Source organism: Mesoplodon bidens (genome assembly GCF_964165515.1).
Source record: "Mesoplodon bidens genome assembly, chromosome: X".
In the NCBI taxonomy this organism is placed as follows: Eukaryota; Metazoa; Chordata; class Mammalia; order Artiodactyla; family Ziphiidae; genus Mesoplodon; species Mesoplodon bidens.
Window position 1 is genome coordinate 118,234,644 of NC_138163.1, and position 17,557 is coordinate 118,252,200.

The window sequence follows — 17,557 nt, forward strand, 5'->3', positions numbered from 1 at the left end:
GCTCTTTTCCTGTAATTGATGTCTAGTCTCATAGCATTGTGGTCGGAAAAGATACTTGATACAATTTCAATTTTCTTAAATTTACCAAGGCTTGATTTGTGACCCAAGGTATGATCTATCCTGGAGAATGTTCCATGAGCACTTGAGAAGAATGTGTATTCTGTTGTTTTTGGATGAAATGTCCTATAAATATCAATGAAGTCCATCTTGTTTAATGTATCATTGAAAGCTTGTGTTTCCTTATTTATTTTCATTTTGGATGATCTGTCCATGGGTGAAAGTGGGGTGTTGAAGTCCCCTACTATGAGTGTGTTACTGTCGATTTCCCCTTTTATGGCTCTTAGTATTTCCCTTATGTATTGAGGTGCTCCTATGTTGGGTGCATAAATATTTACAATTGTTATATCTTCTTCTTGGATCGATCCCTTGATCATTATGTGGAGTCCTTCTTTGTCTCTTCTAATAGTCTTTATTTTAAAGTCTATTTTGTCTGATACGAGAATTGCTACTCCAGCTTTCTTTTGATTTCCATTTGCATGGAATATCTTTTTCCATCCCCTTACTTTCAATCTGTATGTGTCTCTAGGTCTGAAGTGGGTCTCTTGTAGACAGCATATATATGGGTCTTGTTTTTGTATCCATTCAGCCAATCTGCATCTTTTGGTGGGAGCATTTAGTCCATTTACATTTAAGGTAATTATCGATATGTATGTTCCTATTCCCATTTTCTTAATTGTTTTGGGTTTGTTATTGTAGGTATTTTCCTTCTGTTGTATTTCTTGCCTAGAGAAGTTCCTTTAGCATTTGTTGTAAAGCTGGTTTGGTGGTGCTGAACTCTCCCAGCTTTTGCTTGTCTGTAAAGGTTTTAATTTCTCCATCAAATCTGAATGAGATCCTTGCTGGGTGGAGTAATCTTGGTTGCAGGTTTTTCTCCTTCATCACTTGAAATATGTCCTGCCACTCCCTTCTGGCTTGTAGAGTTTCTGCTGAAAGATCAGCTGTTAACCTGATGGGGATTCCCTTGTGTGTTATTTGTTGTTTTTCCCTTGCTGCTTTTAATATGTTTTCTTTGTGTTTAATTTTTGACAGTTTGATTAATATGTGTCTTGGCATATTTCTCCTTGGATTTATTCTGTATGGGACTCTCTGTGCCTCCTGGACTTGATTAACTATTTCCTTTCCCATATTAGGGACATTTTCAACTATAATCTCTTCAAATATTTTCTCAGTCCTTTTCTTTTTCTCTTCTTCTTCTGGAACCGCTATAATTGGAATGTTGGTGCATTTAATGTTGTCCCAGAGCTCTCTGAGACTGTCCTCAGTTATTTTCATTCTTTTTCTTTATTCTGCTCTGCAGCAGTTATTTCCACTATTTTATCTTCCACCTCACTTATCCGTTCTTCTGCCTCAGTTATTCTGCTCTTGATCCCTTCTAGAGTATTTTTAATTTCATTTATTGTGTTCCTAATCGTTGCTTGATTCATCTTTAGTTCTTCTAGGTCCTTGTTAACTGTTTCTTGCATTTTGTCTATTCTGTTTCCAAGATTTTGGATCATCTTTACTATCATTATTCTGAATGCTTTTTCAGGTAGACTGCCTATTTCCTCTTCATATGTTAGGTCTGGTGGGTTTTTATCTTGCTCCTTCACCTGCTGTGTGTTTTTCTGTCTTCTCATTTTGCTTATCTTACTGTGTTTGGGCTCTCCTTTTTGCAGGCTGCAGGTTCGTAGTTCCCATTGTTTTTGGTGACTGTCCCCAGTGGCTAAGGTTGGTTCAGTGGGTTGTGTAGGCTTCCTGTTGGAGGGGACTGGTGCCTGTGTTCTGGTGGATGAGGCTGGATCTTGTCTTTCTGGTGGACAGGTCCACGTCTGGTGGTGTGTTTTGGGGTTTCTGTGGCCTTATTATATTTTTAGGCAGTCTCTCTGCTAATGGGTGGGGTTGTGTTCCTGTCTTGCTAGTTCCTTGGCATAGGGTGTCCAGCACTGTAGCTTGCTGGAGGTTGAGTGAAGCTGGGTGCTGGTGTTGAGATGGAGATCTCTGGGAGATTTTCACCGTTTGATATTATGTGGAGCTGGGAGGTCTCTTGTGGACCAGTGTCCTGAAGTTGGCTCTCCCACCTCAGAGGCACAGCACTGAGTCCTGGCTGCAGCACCAAGAGCCTTTCATCCAGCCGGCTCAGAATATAAGGGAGAAAAAGTAGAAAGAAAGAGTTAGTAGAAGTAGAAAGAAAGAAAGAAAGAAAGAAAGAAAGAAAGAGGGAGGAAGGAGGGAGGGAGGAAGGGAGGGAGGAAGGAGGGAAGGTAGGAAAAAGAGAGAAGATAAAGTAAAATATAATAAAGTATGATAAAATGTAATAGTGTTATTAAAATAAAATAATTATTAAAAAAAATTTTTTAAAGAAAAAACAAACAAACAAAAAAACGGACGGATAGAACCCTGGGACAAATGGTGGAAGCAGAGCTATACAGACAAAATCTCACACAGAAGCATACACATACCCATTCACAAAAAGAGGAAAAGGGGAAAAAATCATAAATCTTGCTCTCACAGTCCACCTTCTCAATTTGGGATGATTCGTTGTCTATTCATGTATTCCACAGATGCAGGGTACATCAAGTTGATTGTGGAGCTTTAATCAGCTGCTTCTGAGACTGCTGGGAGAGATTTCCCTTTCTCTTCTTTATTCTCACAGCTCCCAGGTCTCAGCTTTGGCTTTGGCCCCGCCTCTGCGTGTAGGTCGCCGGAGGGCATCTGTTCTTCGCTCAGACAGGACGGGGTTAAAGGAGCAGCTGCTTCGGGGACTCTGGCTCACTCAGGCAGGGAGGGGGGGTGAAGGGAGGGGCACGGAGTGCAGGGCGAGCGTACGGCGGCAGACGCCAGCGTGACGTTGCACCAGCCCGAGGCGTGCCGTGCGCTCTCCCGGAGAAGCCGTCCGTGAATCCCGGGACCCCGGCAGTGGCGGGCTCCACAGGCTCCCTGGAAAGGGGGCGTGGACAATGACCTGTGCTCGCACACAGGCGTCTTGGCGGCGGCAGCAGCAGCAGCAGCGGCAGTAGCAGCAGCAGCAGCAGCCCCAGCAGCCCCAGCGTCCCACGCCCGTTTCTGGGTTCCGCGCTTTTAGCCGCGGCTCGCGCCCGTCTCTGGAACTCCTTTAAGCAGTGCTCTTAATCCCCTCTCCTCGCGCACCAGGAAAGAAAGAGAGAAGAAGTCTCTTGCCTCTTTGGCAGGTCCAGACTTTTTCCCGGACTCCCTCCCGGCCAGCCGTGGTGCACTAACCCCTTCAGGCTGTGTTCACGCCGCCAACCCCAGTCCTCTCCCTGCGCTCCGACCGAAGCCCGAGCCTCAGCTCCCAGCCCCACCTGCCCCGGCGGGTGAGCAGACAAGCCTCTCGGGCTGGTGCGTGCCGGTCGGCGCCGATCCTCTGTGCGGGAATCTCGCCGCTTTGCCCTCCGCTCCCCTGTTGCTGTGCTCTCCTCCGCGGCTCCGAAGCTTCCCCCGTCCGCCACCCTCAGTCTCCGCCCGCGAAGGGGCTCCTAGTGTGTGGAAACCTTTCCTCCTTCACAGCTCCCTCCCACTGGTGCAGGTCCCGTCCCTATTCTTTTGTCTCCGTTTATTCTTTTTTCTTTTGCCCTACCCAGGTACGTGGGGAGTTTCTTGCCTTTTGGGAAGCCTGAGGTCTTCTGCCAGCGTTCAGTAGGTGTTCTGTAGGAGTTGTTCCACGTGTAGATGAATTTCTGGTATATCTGTGGGGAGGAAGGTGATCTCCGCGTCTTACTCTTCCGCCATCTTCCCCCAGGGCTCACCACGTCCATTTTTATTTTTGTTTCTTCCCCACCAAAATCTAGCCCTCTCTTAGAATTTGCCAGATCATACTCAAGATAACCTAACTAAAATGTTCTTTTAGTGCATTGGGATCTGGCTCTACCAGTTCAATGCAGAAAGTGTCAACAGAGTGGCTCCTGTGCATCTCACCCATTGGGGCTCAAGGCAGGCTGCCCCAAAATGTGCCACAAAGGCATATTGATTACCTTGTATTATGGTTACTGAAGAAATGGCCAACGCAGGAGGGACAGTCTGACCCTCCTTTATGTCTCTCTGAAAGCAGGAAATCTCTCATGTGAAAGATGCACAGAGAAGCCTGTATAAACAAACCTTGTTACTTCTTTAATTTACTACCCCAAGCCCAAATTCTGTTTAGATTCTTCACTAATTGAGCACTCAAAATGCAAGTTTATCTGTCCTGTCCATTCCTCAAAACTTTATTGTTTCTTCGTCTAAAAATATAAAAGCTGCCCTTTTTTTGGCCACTTCTTAGGTCCCATTTCTCAGAAACCTCCATGTGCATGAATTACAATTTGTTTCTTTTTCTCCTGTTAATCTGTCTTGTGTCAATTTTGTTATTAGTCCAACCACAAGAACTCAAGAGGTGTAGAGGGGTAAATTTCCCCCTCCCTGACAGTTGGCAAGCCAGGCAGGAGGCTTCCCATCCTGAGGCTGCTGCAGCTGAGAGATCCTGGGACATGTGATAAAGGCCGCAGAAGGTAAGATTTCTTACCATGTCAGCCTCCCAGATTGCTGCCTTCAAGGTCTGATGGAAGGGAAAGTAGTGAGAGTCCCTTTTCTTCTCTCTAAATTTAGGTTAGCAGGAGAAAATATTTGTGTAGCTAGTTCCTCAGACTTAGGGAAACTTTAGGATTCTATTCTTCTCAAACACGGTCACTGTTTTACTTTGTGTCTGTCTGTTGTGTCATTTATCATAAGGAGAAAACCATAGGGCAGTACGGTAGGCATAGACCCTACAAGCCTGCTGTTCAAGCCAGCCTCACAGATTGTTAACAGCTGTCACCAGACCCGCGTCTATTTAGACAAACTTTGCTGTGGTTCCTCTATGTAAAAACGAGATGAGGTTTTACCTTCCGTCTTCTTTTGTGTCTTGAGAGCCTGGCTTTTTGTCCAGTGAGAATATTCTCTCTGGTCTGTCATCCAGAAGGTGCATTTACTGGGGTGTATCTGGTGGCTAGTTGAATAGACTGGGGTTCCAAGTCATGAAGTTACCAGCACTCTCATTGTCTGGTTGTGCCAGCTCTCAGAGGAGTTTGTCATAAGGGGTCCTGGCCCATAAGGGGCATTTGTCATCTCAACTTTTATTGCTTGTTAGTACTGGAAAAGCCCCATTCCAGTAGTGCCTGCCTGGTGCCATAAATTAATGGGTTTATGGCTGGAGTGCCCTTCATTTTTGTGGGACACTAGAGAGATTGTTTTCACTATACCATTTGTACCACCTGTAGCAACAAAGGGCTTTTACTTTTTTAGACTAACTCTGGGAATGAACTTTCTGGATCTTGTGAGGGCTAAGTAATCTCTTGTGATATGTCTCTTGCATTTTTGGTGAAGCAGTAAAAAAAAAATGCTTATTGGTTTGAGTTGATGTTTGAAATTAATATAAGATCCTACTTGCCAATGGCCAGATGATGGACCCTTTAAATTGGCTGTATTCACATATGAACCGGTTTGCAAGGCAAAAAGAGAGACATAGACATAGGGAACAAATGTATGGACATCAAGGGGGGAAATTGGGGTGGAATGAATTGGGAGATTGGAATTGACATATATACACTACTATGTATAAAATAGATAACTAATGAGAACCTGCTGTATAGCACAGGGAACTCCACTGTACAGTAGAAAGTAACACAACATTGTAAAACAACTATACCCCAGTAAAAAACAAGAAAAATAAATAAATAAATAAATTGCCTGTATTTAAAAGGAAAAAATTTTGTGAGAGCTCTCACCATAAACATCTCTCATATTGGTACTTATGGGAGGATCCAATTGAAAGGAAAAAAATTATAATGAATATTAAGAAATTCCTTACTATGATGAAAGAAATTAAAATTAAAACAAAAGTCCAACATAAATTCCGCTCTTAAAAATCACCCTGTTTCCTCAGTAGTTTTCCAGGACCTCCTACAAATAATCCGGGAACAGATCAGCTGGAGTCCAATATTCAACGGCTAATAGAAACAACGGTCTTTGTCTTGTAAATCTATATAAAATCAGAAATACAATTCTAGAAGCAAGTCAAAGCGCACCTAACTTTACCCGTCCCAAGGCCTCGCCCTCATCCCTCTTAAAATGCTTGTAGATATTATAAACCATCAGGATATTAGAGTAAAATTGTCCTTTAGTTAAGAAAAAAATTAATAGTGATTACTCAAAGACTTATGATAATAGACAAATATACTCCAAAACTCCCTAGGACAAAACTTACATTTCCTTCCCTGCCCCTTAAAGTTATGAGTCTGGATTAGCTCAGTCTGTAGAACTTAAAAGAAGAAGAAGAAGAAAAAAAAGGAAAGGGACCTCTTCAAACACAAACTGCTAAAAGACTCTCTTGCCTGAACAGTCTCCTTAAAATCGCTTGTTAGGGGCAAATACAGATCTTAAAACTCTCTCCACAAATAAAGAAAGACTTTAACCATCTGAATGAGTACACTTAATGAATTCTAACTGTTATTTATAAACTAGTGAGTTTTGTATTGTACCTGATTCGTGACTAAAGTTTTAAAATGAAAACTATGAGATCTCTGGTTTTGTCTGTCTATATGTCTCCTTTAAAAATATGGTCTCTTTCTGCCTCCAGATTATGTTGCCAAAATCGTTATTTGTAAAAGAGCTCTATTTAATTGGCTTAAACAAACTAGTACTTATATAAAAATTGTTAAAAATATAACAAAAACTAACCCAAATGTTTTTCAAGTTCACATGATCTAGAATAATCTTTAGTAAATATTGTAAAAGCTAATTTTAAGCTTGTTGATTTAATTAATACGGGTATATCTTCAGAGCTAGCATAAAATATAATGCAGAAAAACAACTTTTTGTTCTACTGGGTTTACTAGCTATGTCTCTGTTGCAACGTTTGTCTGAAAACACACAAAACAGACAAAAGACCTTAGGATAATGACTAAATGCTTTAATGATTCATGAAATTTTCATGAGTAATCTAAGTATGATTATTCAAGAACAAAAGAATTAAATAGGTGTAAGTGAGATAAGAGTGCTTAGGTGAACTTTTTAACAATAATTGTTTTGTGGTATGTCTACCTAAATAGTTTCCTAAATCTCTTTGGTAATTTACACTCTTAGAGTTTTGCTAAGTTAAATTAAATGGTGAGAATTCATTGAATGTCTAGTCATTTCCAAATAAGATGAAATACTAAAACATTAACTGCTGAACAAGTCTAAGTTTGCATATTTTTTACCTCTTACTACAGAGACTAAGTATGTTTGGGTTTATTAATAAATGTACCTTATGCTTTATTGAAAGATTATTCTATAAAGTAACATATATTCCTAGAAATTATAAAATGTATTTTTAAGTTTGCCAAGCCACAAAATGTTAATACAGTTCAGAATTGTTTACTTCTTTATTTTCACTAAAAAATTAAGATTTCAAAGGATTAAGAATTCTAATTAATATATTGGTTAAAGCTACCAGATACAGCAATAGAAATAGGATGTGTTTTGGGGTAAGAAAAGTTATAGGGTATGGAGATGTTTTTGTTACGGAAAAAGAAAGTGATTTTCCGTAAGGCTGGCTATTTCTAAATGGGAAAGAAAACAAGGCACAAACTAAAATGGACATAGAAAATCGTAAGTTTTGTGAAAAAAGGAATCTTTGGAAAGGAATTTTATGTGTGGTCAGGACTAAATAAGATTGGAATCAATTTAATTAAGTAAATGAGCTTAAGTATCAAAAGTAAACTGGTACAAAATTGGAATTTGGTTTTATCTCTGTTAAAAGGACAAAGGTTTTTTGGTTTTTTTGTTTTTTTTCTATTGGTCTGCTCTTGATAAGAAGAGATTATGAAAGGTTTTTCTTTACCTTGAAGGAATCTGACCAAAAAATATATATAGTGTCTTGTCTTATCTTTATCGGGTCTTTGACTGCTTAAGTAAACCTAGTCCTCTGGGTGTTAAAAGAGTGAAATTTTGCTCAGAACCATATAACCTTCTATATTTGCCTATGAAGTCTTTAATTGTTACTTTGGTTACATGGATAAATAAGCATTGTTTCACAGTGACCTATTTGACTAAGTGTTTTAAAGCCTCTTTGATATTTTTGACAAGATTCCCCCAAATCAAATTCTATATGAAGTCTTTTTGACTTAGAACTAACTTTGAGATATGAGTTATTTCAGAGGGCCCCTGAAATATCTCAAAGATTTGTTCTCTCTCCTTATAAAAAGAGAGATATTAAACTAATTAGGAGTATTTGTTATGTTAAATTACATGGGAAGCATTGTCAAATAAGAAGTAACGTTAAGCCTTTTTTTATGTTGTGTCTGTATAGATATGTATTATAAGTGTTCCAGAAATTATGCGAAATTACTGGAAGTCTTATATGTCCTGGCATAAAATGTTGTCTGTCACCAAAATTGAAGCTCACACGAAAAGGACTAAACCCAAGTGTCACGGAAACACTGAAGCTGACTTTTATGCACAGGCAGCAACAAAAAAAGAATCTGTAAAGATTGTGGCACGTGTGGATGAAGTCCATTTTGCTTCTGCCAAAAAATTGACCCTTAATCGCCAGACTTTTGCCATCCTGATGTCCGTTTAACATAGCACCAGTCTGCCCCTGAATTGGACAAATTACATGGGTAAACAATAGCTATAATATAAATAGCTGGGGCTATGAGAAACCCAAGATGGCCCCTTGGTTCCTCCCAGCTTTCTGGCAACCCCCCCCCCATTTAAGATAACTTAAATTATAAATAGACATGAGTAGGAAGATTTCTATAAAATTGTGCGAAAAGTTTACCAGCAATGTCTGACCTGGCAGGTCCATAACCCTGGGAAGAAAAAAAAAAAAAAAAAAAAAAAAGATTTTTGTCCCCAGAGGCCTGAAGACCTCCTTTCGCTGGACCCTGTGAACACCTGCAACTGGACTTCATTTATTTGCCACTTAGTATGAGTCATCAAAACATTCTTGTTATTGTATGTATATTTCCTGGATGGGTTGAAGCCTTCCCTTGCTGCAAATCTGATTCCCTCACAGTGGCAGATAAACTGTTTAGAAAATGTGTTCTCCACTTGGGGTATACCTTTTATAATATCCAGTGATCAAGGCACAGATTTCCCTGGGCAAATCATACAAGCCTTAACAAAAACCTTGCAAACTTCTTGAAATTATCACTGTCCCTATCACCCACAATCTTCAGGGAAGATTGATAGAACTAATGGAAGAACTGGACTCAAGCAGAACAAGAATTAACATGGGACCGAATGAATTGATGAATATGATTATAATTTTCATGATTTTTTTGTCTAAAATATTACTGATTTTTAAAAATCTTTCATTTTCCAGATATAAGGAAATTTTTTTAATACTTAACAGCAATTTGATAAATTATACCTTTGTAAGTAGAATTTAAACATTTATCTTTTTGTCCCTACCTGATCACTGCAGAATTCAGAAAGTCTCAGTGAGTATTCTTATTTTCTTGGCAAAATAGTTATATGCATAATTGAATAAGAATCTGTTCTTATAGCAGGACACAATTGGAAACATTGGTTATATTACCAAGACTTTGATTGGAATGTCATATTTGACAGAGATCCATGTAGACTCAGATATGACCAGATAGCTTGAAGGAGCTAAGGTCGACTTTATAAAACCATAAAGCCCCTTGAAAAAACAGCCTAGGACCTTGCTGACAGGGTTCCCAGCAGCTTCCCAGCAGCCTTACCAGGTGAGTAAGGAAGGCCACTTCCTGGCAGGCACAGGAGCCTCGGGATATTTGGGGGACTTCAGGAAGAGAGGAATTCACCCAAATCTCTAGGTATAAAAGGAACTCTGACGACAAGTCTTCGGTGTGGCTTCCTGGCCTTGAGAAGCTATTAAAATTTCACTCTGGAGACTCCTTATGAAAATTTCCAGCAAAGCAGATTTAAAAGGGCCTATATGGCCAATTGCTATTCTTGCTGGACTTAACATAAATAATCAGGCCAAGTCTATTGAATCTAGGCTTATTTTGCAAACAAATTAGTCTTAATTTTGCCTTCTTTGGTAGAGATGAGGGAGATTTTAGAGAGAAAAATTGTTTCAATAGAAACTATACTACGCACTCGTGGATATTAGATTCTAGTGCTATTCCTTTTCCTTGAAGTTTTGTCATTTACCTGTAAACTGGACTGGATCCTGGATTTTTCTAGTTTCCTCCAATATCTGGCTGCAACTCTCTAACATTTCCTGTTTTCTCTCACTCTTTTGATGTATCTGTGGGGAGAAGGTGAGCTCTGTGTCCTACTCCTCTGCCAACTTGACCTGCTCCCCTCTCCCATCCTTTTGACTTGAATCATTGAGAACTAAAACTGTTCTTTTCCTGAGGCCCTGCACACTGAAGCGAGACGACTTGATATAAACCTCAGAGAAATTGCCACAACAGCTCATATTTAAACAGTCTTCATGCCAGTTGCTGTATGAGCCACTCAGAAAGTTAACCTGAACACCCAGTGACATCATCAGAGACATTTCAAACTGCAGTAGATGCTTCGAACCTGACACCTACAAATCTTCTTGACTGACTGCCCCCTGGGCTCAGAAACTGGTTTATAACCAGCTCCAATCATTAACCTTTGTTTTTCTTTTGTTTCCATAGAAATGCCTCTTATTAAATACCTGATATTGCTTGCACCATAGACCTAGCTTTGGGAGCCCATCTGCATCACTGCCTCCTGAAATGAGATACAACAATTTAACTGAACTGAACTGTTCTCAGAACTAAGAAACTGGTTCAATGAAATGGAGGACTCTACTAACCCATTCTCCGTCTCCACAGTGACCAGTTCAGCTCTTAATATGTGAAACTTCCAGGGAAGTTTCAGAGGAGCGAACTGTTGAGGCTTAGGGCAGGCTGCCCCCAAATATACCACCGTGGCATATTGATTATTTTGAATTAAAGTTATTTAAGAAACAGCCAGTGCAGGAGGGGCACTCCGACCCTCCTTTCCGTCTCCCTGAAAGCAGGAAGTAAATCTCTCATGTGAAAGATGCACTCCCTGCAGCTGGAGGTAGAAGGATACCCTTATAGCCAGAAATAGGGAATTCAGGCAGAGAAGCCTGTATAAACAAACCTTGTTACTTCTTTAATTCACTACCCCAAGCCCAAACTCTGTTTAGATTCCTTACTAATTGAAGGAATTACCCAAAATGTAAGTTTATTTGTCCTGTCCATTCCTCACAAGTTTATTGTTTCTTGTCTAAAAAGTATAAAAGCTGCCTGCTTTGGCTACTTCTTAAGTCCCATTTCTATGACAGCTCTGTGCACATGAATTACAGTTTCTTTCTTTTTCTCCTGTTAATCTGTCTTGTGTCAACTTTATTAGTCTAACCACAAGAACTCAAAGGGGTAGTGGGGGAATTTCCTCCTCCCTGACATACCTCAAGGCAGTTAACCCTTATTTCTCAGAAATTGTCTCCCTGGAGACAACGTGCATAGAATACCTGTCTGTGCACTGTATTCTCCTGCATTGAGATAAGAGCAAAGACACCTTAGATTTCTGTCTGTTAGGGGCTGAATTGTGTCCCCCCCAAAATTCATGTTGAAGGCATAAACCCCAGTACCTCAGAATGCGCCTGTAGTTGGAGATAAGGTCTTTAAATAGAGCTGGTTAAGTTACAATGAGGCCATTAGGGTGGGCCATAACCCAATCTGACTGGTGTCTTTGTAAGAAGAGATTAGGACACAAAAGGAGAGACCAGGGATATATGCACACAAAGGGACAGCCAAGTGAAGAGGGTGGCCATCTGCCAGCTGAGGAGAGAGGCCTCAGAGGAAACCAACCCTCATCTTGGACTTCCAGCCTCCAGAACCGTGAGAAAATAAATTTCGGTTGTTTAAGCCACCCATTCTGTGGTATTTTGTTGTGGAAGCCCTAACAAATCAATACACTGACCCAGGTAGAGATTTCTTTCTGGAGTATCCTTTTACTTTCCCCTAAGTCATAGAGGGCATCTCAACATCTTGTATGACTGCAGCTCCTTGCTTCTAAAGTTGTATGGGCATAGGCTGGGTCTTTATCTTAGCATTGCCAGTACTAGCACAGAGCCTTTTAAAGAGCAGATGCTCAGCTGACGTTTGGGAAATAAAAAAGAAAGTGAGGGGCCTCCCTGGTGGCGCAGTGGTTGAGAGTCCGCCTGCCGATGCAGGGGACACGGGTTCGTGCCCCGGTCCGGGAGGATCCCATATGCCGCGGAGCGGCTGGGCCCGTGAGCCATGGCCGCTGAGCCTGCGCATCCGGAGCCTGTGCTCCACAACGGGAGAGGCCACAACAGTGAGAGGCCCGCGTACTGCAAAAAAAAAAAAAAAAAAAAAAAGAAAGTGAGTAAGAGGTCTAACTTGTTAAGATGTAATACCTCCTACCTTCTTTAATAAGTTAAGCATATTGAGGTATAAATCATTTAATTTTACAAAACAGAAGACTGAAAGGATTAAGAAAAATCTAGGTTTATCATGTTTTCTTTTAAATTATTTTTTATTTTTTCATTCCATTATGCCAACAATTTTATTGTGGGATTCTTTCCCATTTCAACAAAAATCCCTATTGTGATGTCAAATTTTCTTATCTGGATGATTTTTAAAAAGTCTCAGACTTCAGTAAGGGTGGGAGAAGCTGCCGGACGTGGCCATGAAACATGCCTGGAAGTGACAGTATTTCCAGGCCTGGCTGCAATCTTGGCTCGATCTCTCTCTTCCTCATCTTGAAAAGCTTCTTCATATCGTGATGAGAAGGCACTGGGAACCATATTGCTGACCTTCGCCAAAAATTCCACGATTTTCATTCTGCTGGTTTCAGCATGGGCTTTTGGGCCCCACAGGAACTCATAGCGCGGGGGATCACTGTTGGGCACCTGGCGGTACTCCAGGTACTTCAGCCTCACTAAATCTTTGGTGATGAGCTTGCTGGGCTCCCTTGTAGATGAAGTGCTTCTTCCCAGCATCTACTCACATCATATTCAGGAATTTCCAGATGTCTTCCTCAGTGGCACAGTTGCCCTTCATGAAGATCACACCCAAGACTGTCATCAAGAGACCGGTCTTCGGTAACCCCCTACCAGCACGCACCCTCCCATCGTTGGGGAGTTTCAGCTTGCTGACAAGGTCATATGAGTGGATGGTCGAGTCAACTTCGTTCAAGTCTACTGCAGAGACAGCCTCAGTGCGTTCAGAGGCTTTCTTGAGAATCTCAGCAAATGGGTCTTGGTACTTTTGGTTGACAGTCTTCAGCATGTCTTCCTTCATAATGGGCTGCTTCCTTTTATATTTGTACAGAAGGAACTTCAACAAATCCATCTGACTAGTTAGAGTATCAATGTATGTGCTCTCAGTAGAAGGTGAGACATCAGAGGAACATGGATGTTCCTCATCTTGACTGTTACCATCTTCATCAGACCTTGTGTCAAAAGTACTTGAAGAAGTGATGGTAGTAGCTGGGGCTTTTGAAGACCCCTGAGAAGTGCTGTTTGACCCAGTAGCTGATGAACTCTGGGGATTATCTTCCAAAACAGGAGAAGAGGAGGAGGGGGGTTCTTCTCTTACTGCAGTGGCCTGAACTCTCCTGTGACTCTGGGAATCATCTTGGGCCTGGTGGCGTTTCTCACTGGTGCGGAGCTTACTCTTCTGGCCCCGAGGCAGGATGACTGTGCTCAGGGACAATGGTCAGGAGTGTGAGTAGAAGAGCAGGGGATAAGGGTCCACTGGATGAGGAAGGTTGAGAGAGAGTGCAGCTTCAGCAGGGAACTACCACCTTGGTTATAAGGTGGGCTACATTTGTAGTTTTCCTTGAGGGCACTGCTCTACAAACCCATAGGGCTCCTGTTCTCCTAATCAGCCTGTCACTTGGGAAACCTGTTGAAGGAAATTAGAGTGATCTTTAGGCTGCATCCTGCCACCCCTGCCTCAGGCATGCTGGGGCGACAGCAGGGGCTGGTGGTCTTCTACATTGAGGAGTCTGTTATGTCACATTCAAGACCGTCATTCAACTGGTGGCAGGTCATGGGACTCATTCTCTCTGCTGTTCTGAGGTTGACATCACAAACCTCCCTGGGATCTATGAGAAAGAAATGAAGGGGGTCCTCAGCTTATCAGCCCTGTCCAGGTGCCCCCAGTACTGACTGCTCAGTGGGGAGTTTTCTGTCCTGGCCTCTGGAGTCCTCAGTCCTCATTAAGGGTCCTTAATTTGGCTACACATAGGGCCTGATATCCCCACCCCTTTCACTGAATGGTGGCTACACCTTCAAACTAAGGATTTCACCTCCCATAGACCTGATATAAATAAGTGTTGGTGGAGCTTCAGCTTGATAGCTCTGCCCTGGATCCTCAAGGGTTGTAACAAGGAGCAGGGCTGGATTCCTTATCACTTCTATTTGGTGATAGATGATCCCTCAGTCCTTGCTTTGACCTCTGTCATGGCCTGGAATTCCACCCTCCCTTACCCTTAGGCCTGCCCCTTATAGTAAGGCCAGCACCACCCTGAAACCCCTAGGAGAAAGTGAGATTCTCCTCATCTGACCATACCTGTCCTTGGTCTTCTGAGGCTGAGGGTAAGGAATGAATTCTATGGTTATGGGGTATGTGGTTCCCTTAGTCCTCAGGGTATTCACCTGGTCTCTGGAAAAACCTGGAAGTCATCCCACTGCTGGCCCTAGGCCATACCCCTTAGACCGTGTCCCTCACCCCCTTGTGACACCATAGGAGGAAATATGTCACATCATGTCAACAAAGCCCAGGTATCCCAGGGCTACCAGGAAGGGCATGGTTCTGTGGGGTTCTCTCACAGTCTAAAGGCAGAGGTTTCCTGAAGTCCTCACTCGGGGTCCTCACCTTGACTCCTGGCAGGGCTTGGGACTCCTTCCTTTGTTTACCTAAGGACCCTCTCCTCAGACTAAGGTCCTCACTCCCTGAGGTGCCAGAGAGGCAAAGTCTGGGAATGCCACGTGAGGCTACTCCTACCTGTGCCCTTCCAGGGTTGACATCAGGATTCAGGCTCCTTGGGGCTCTCTCTGTTCAGGGTAGGGGTGTGCCCTCAGTCCTCATTCAGGTTCCTCACCTTGACTTCTGAAGGGCCCCAAGTTTCCTCTTTCTTTCAACTTAAAGTCACCCATTTAGACCAGAGCTCTTAGGTTCCTCTAAACCCTGAAAATAAGTGAGGGGATGCTCAGCCTGGCAGCCCTGCCTTGGCCTTCTAAGTCTGAGAGCAGACACAGGCCAGTCTCTCTGTGACTTCAGTTATTATGTGGTTTTTGTCTCCTCAGTCCTCATTCATCAGTCTTCACCTTGACTCCTCTCTCTTCTATGGAAGGCTTCTTGGGAAATGCCACATCCTTGCACACTCTTCATTGATCTCCCTACAACAACTCTTGCAGAGAATAGGTTGAGCCCCAGGAGTGCTGTGAGATGGGAAGCTGCAGCCAAGCAATGGCCCCAGCACAGGTGTTGTGCTCTCAGAGAAAACACACTGATCTCTTCCTTCTCTTCACTGGCCAGATATAGCCTTATATAACCTCAATTCTAATAGATTTACTTTCTACAGGGAAAGGGCTGAATTAAATGATTGTGTGAGCCCCTGATCTTTTGAGGTTTACTGACATTTCCTTCATAGATAGTCATATTGTCACCAAATGCTATCTCTTTCTTTCCTTATTTGTACCTCACTTTTATTTTCATATTTTTATTACTTATTCCTGGAGCTTTTTATTCCAAAACCATGTTTGGGGTATGAAGTCCTGCTTTTTAACACCTGAAATACATTTTGGACTAGTGAGCAGAAAAATGAAGTGACCCAAGGTCGGCCTCAGCCTGGGAGGAGTGGCACAGCGTGGGCTCTAGAGGGATTCAGAGCCAGGGTCCAGTCCAGCTCCTGTCACTTACCAGCCTTGAATTTGAGAATATTCCAACTTCTTTATCTGCAAAATGAGTCTGAAAAAGTCTATAGTGTAGAACCACAGGCATGCATATGTATGTAAACCACCTGGCAGTTTGAGAGAAAGTTTGGGACTTTCAATGAATGGCAATTATTACTAAGATGATTTTGACCCCAAATGATAACAAACTTCCTTCACAGAATTTTATTTCCAGCCTACATTAGAGAATATGCAACTCCAAACAATATAGAAATCCACATCAGCCAAAATGCCACGCGAGTAAAACTAAGTAGTATTTCCCTATTAGAGCATTTGTTTTAATATTGGTATGGGGTCATCTTCTCCAGATGGATGCAACTAGGAGTTCATTTGTCTCAAGGACCAACAACTTCCCTCCCAGGTGCCTTTTCATCCAAACCACCCCTCATTTCATTCATACCATTGCCACTAAAATTTGAGCCCTCCCTTAGAGTTGGCCAAATTACACCCAAAATAACCTAATTAAAATGCCCTTTGAACGGAGCGAGCTCTGGCAATCCCATCCCACAAAAAGCGAGACAGTCCAGTGGCTTCTTGGCATCTCATTTCAATGAGTATCACCTTTATTTCTCAGAAACTCTCTGGACAGCTCATGCCTAAAACACCTAGTTTGAGTGTTCACTTGCCCTGGGGCAAGCGCATAGGACCCCTTCCATTCCCTAGGTGGGGATTCTCTCTGGTTTTTCCCCATCCCAAAGTTAACTGTGAAGATATGTTTTCCATTCCAGGTTTAGTCTATCAACTCTGAGAAACACCATCTGAGTGGCCCTTTCCATCACTCCCACAGCTTCATCTAGCCCACCATGCATCCTGACTGATAATTACTTCCTGCCGAGGGACTAGAAGTTTCCCAAGACCCAACGCGGCCTTCATCAGGTAACTTACACTTCCTTGCTCTCATTTGGAACCTCCTCTTCCACACCCTCACTTAAAAAAAAAAAAAGTTCATTTGTTTATTTCTTAGAGTGTATCTCACCATCTTCCTTACATGATAGCTGATGCTAGACTCTCAAAATTCTATGGGCAGTGGCTTGGTCTTCATTTTCTTACCAACCATAGTAGTATTGGAGAGGCTTCCAAAGAGAAGATGGTCAATTAATTTGAGAGAAAAAAGAAGGAATGACCAAGAAGTCTTATTTACCTGGTTTAATTTTCAAACAGTTTGAATAACCTAAGCAAAGCTAGGTATATATTCTTTAATTTTACAAGCAAAGAGAAAGAGAAGAAGGCAAACAAAGAATTAACCAGCTTTTACTTTTGTACCACCATTTTGAGATCCCAAATATTTTCTTGTGGGATTCTTTCTCATTTCCATGAAAAATCCTATTCCAATGCCATGTTACCTTGTTCTGTAGCAAAAGGAAAATGGTGAAGGCTTTTCAGGTTTTTTTTACAAATAGCAAACTCTTAATCTTAAAACTGAACATCAATAAACATGACATCCATGACATTAATACACTTTGATTCTGAAGCAAAATAAACCTTCAATGCAGTAGTAACATTTGAAAAGATACTAAACATCTCTATCATAAATCTATCTATCTAGCATCTCTCTACCTACTTATCTACCTATCATCTGTCTAT

The 17,557-nt window shown here is 41.9% G+C and overlaps 1 protein-coding gene across 1 annotated transcript; it reads right to left on the bottom strand.

Annotated features, from left to right (window-relative positions):
- Window positions 1–12,665: 12,665 nt before the first annotated feature.
- LOC308609479 (melanoma-associated antigen B5-like) lies at window positions 12,666–15,175 on the bottom strand (the record flags this gene model as incomplete). The annotated part of the gene is given in 5 exon segments (XM_081223127.1): window positions 12,666–12,721; window positions 12,724–12,985; window positions 12,987–13,016; window positions 13,020–13,711; window positions 15,121–15,175. Coding segments are annotated over 5 exon segments (1,095 nt in total).
- Window positions 15,176–17,557: the final 2,382 nt, after the last annotated feature.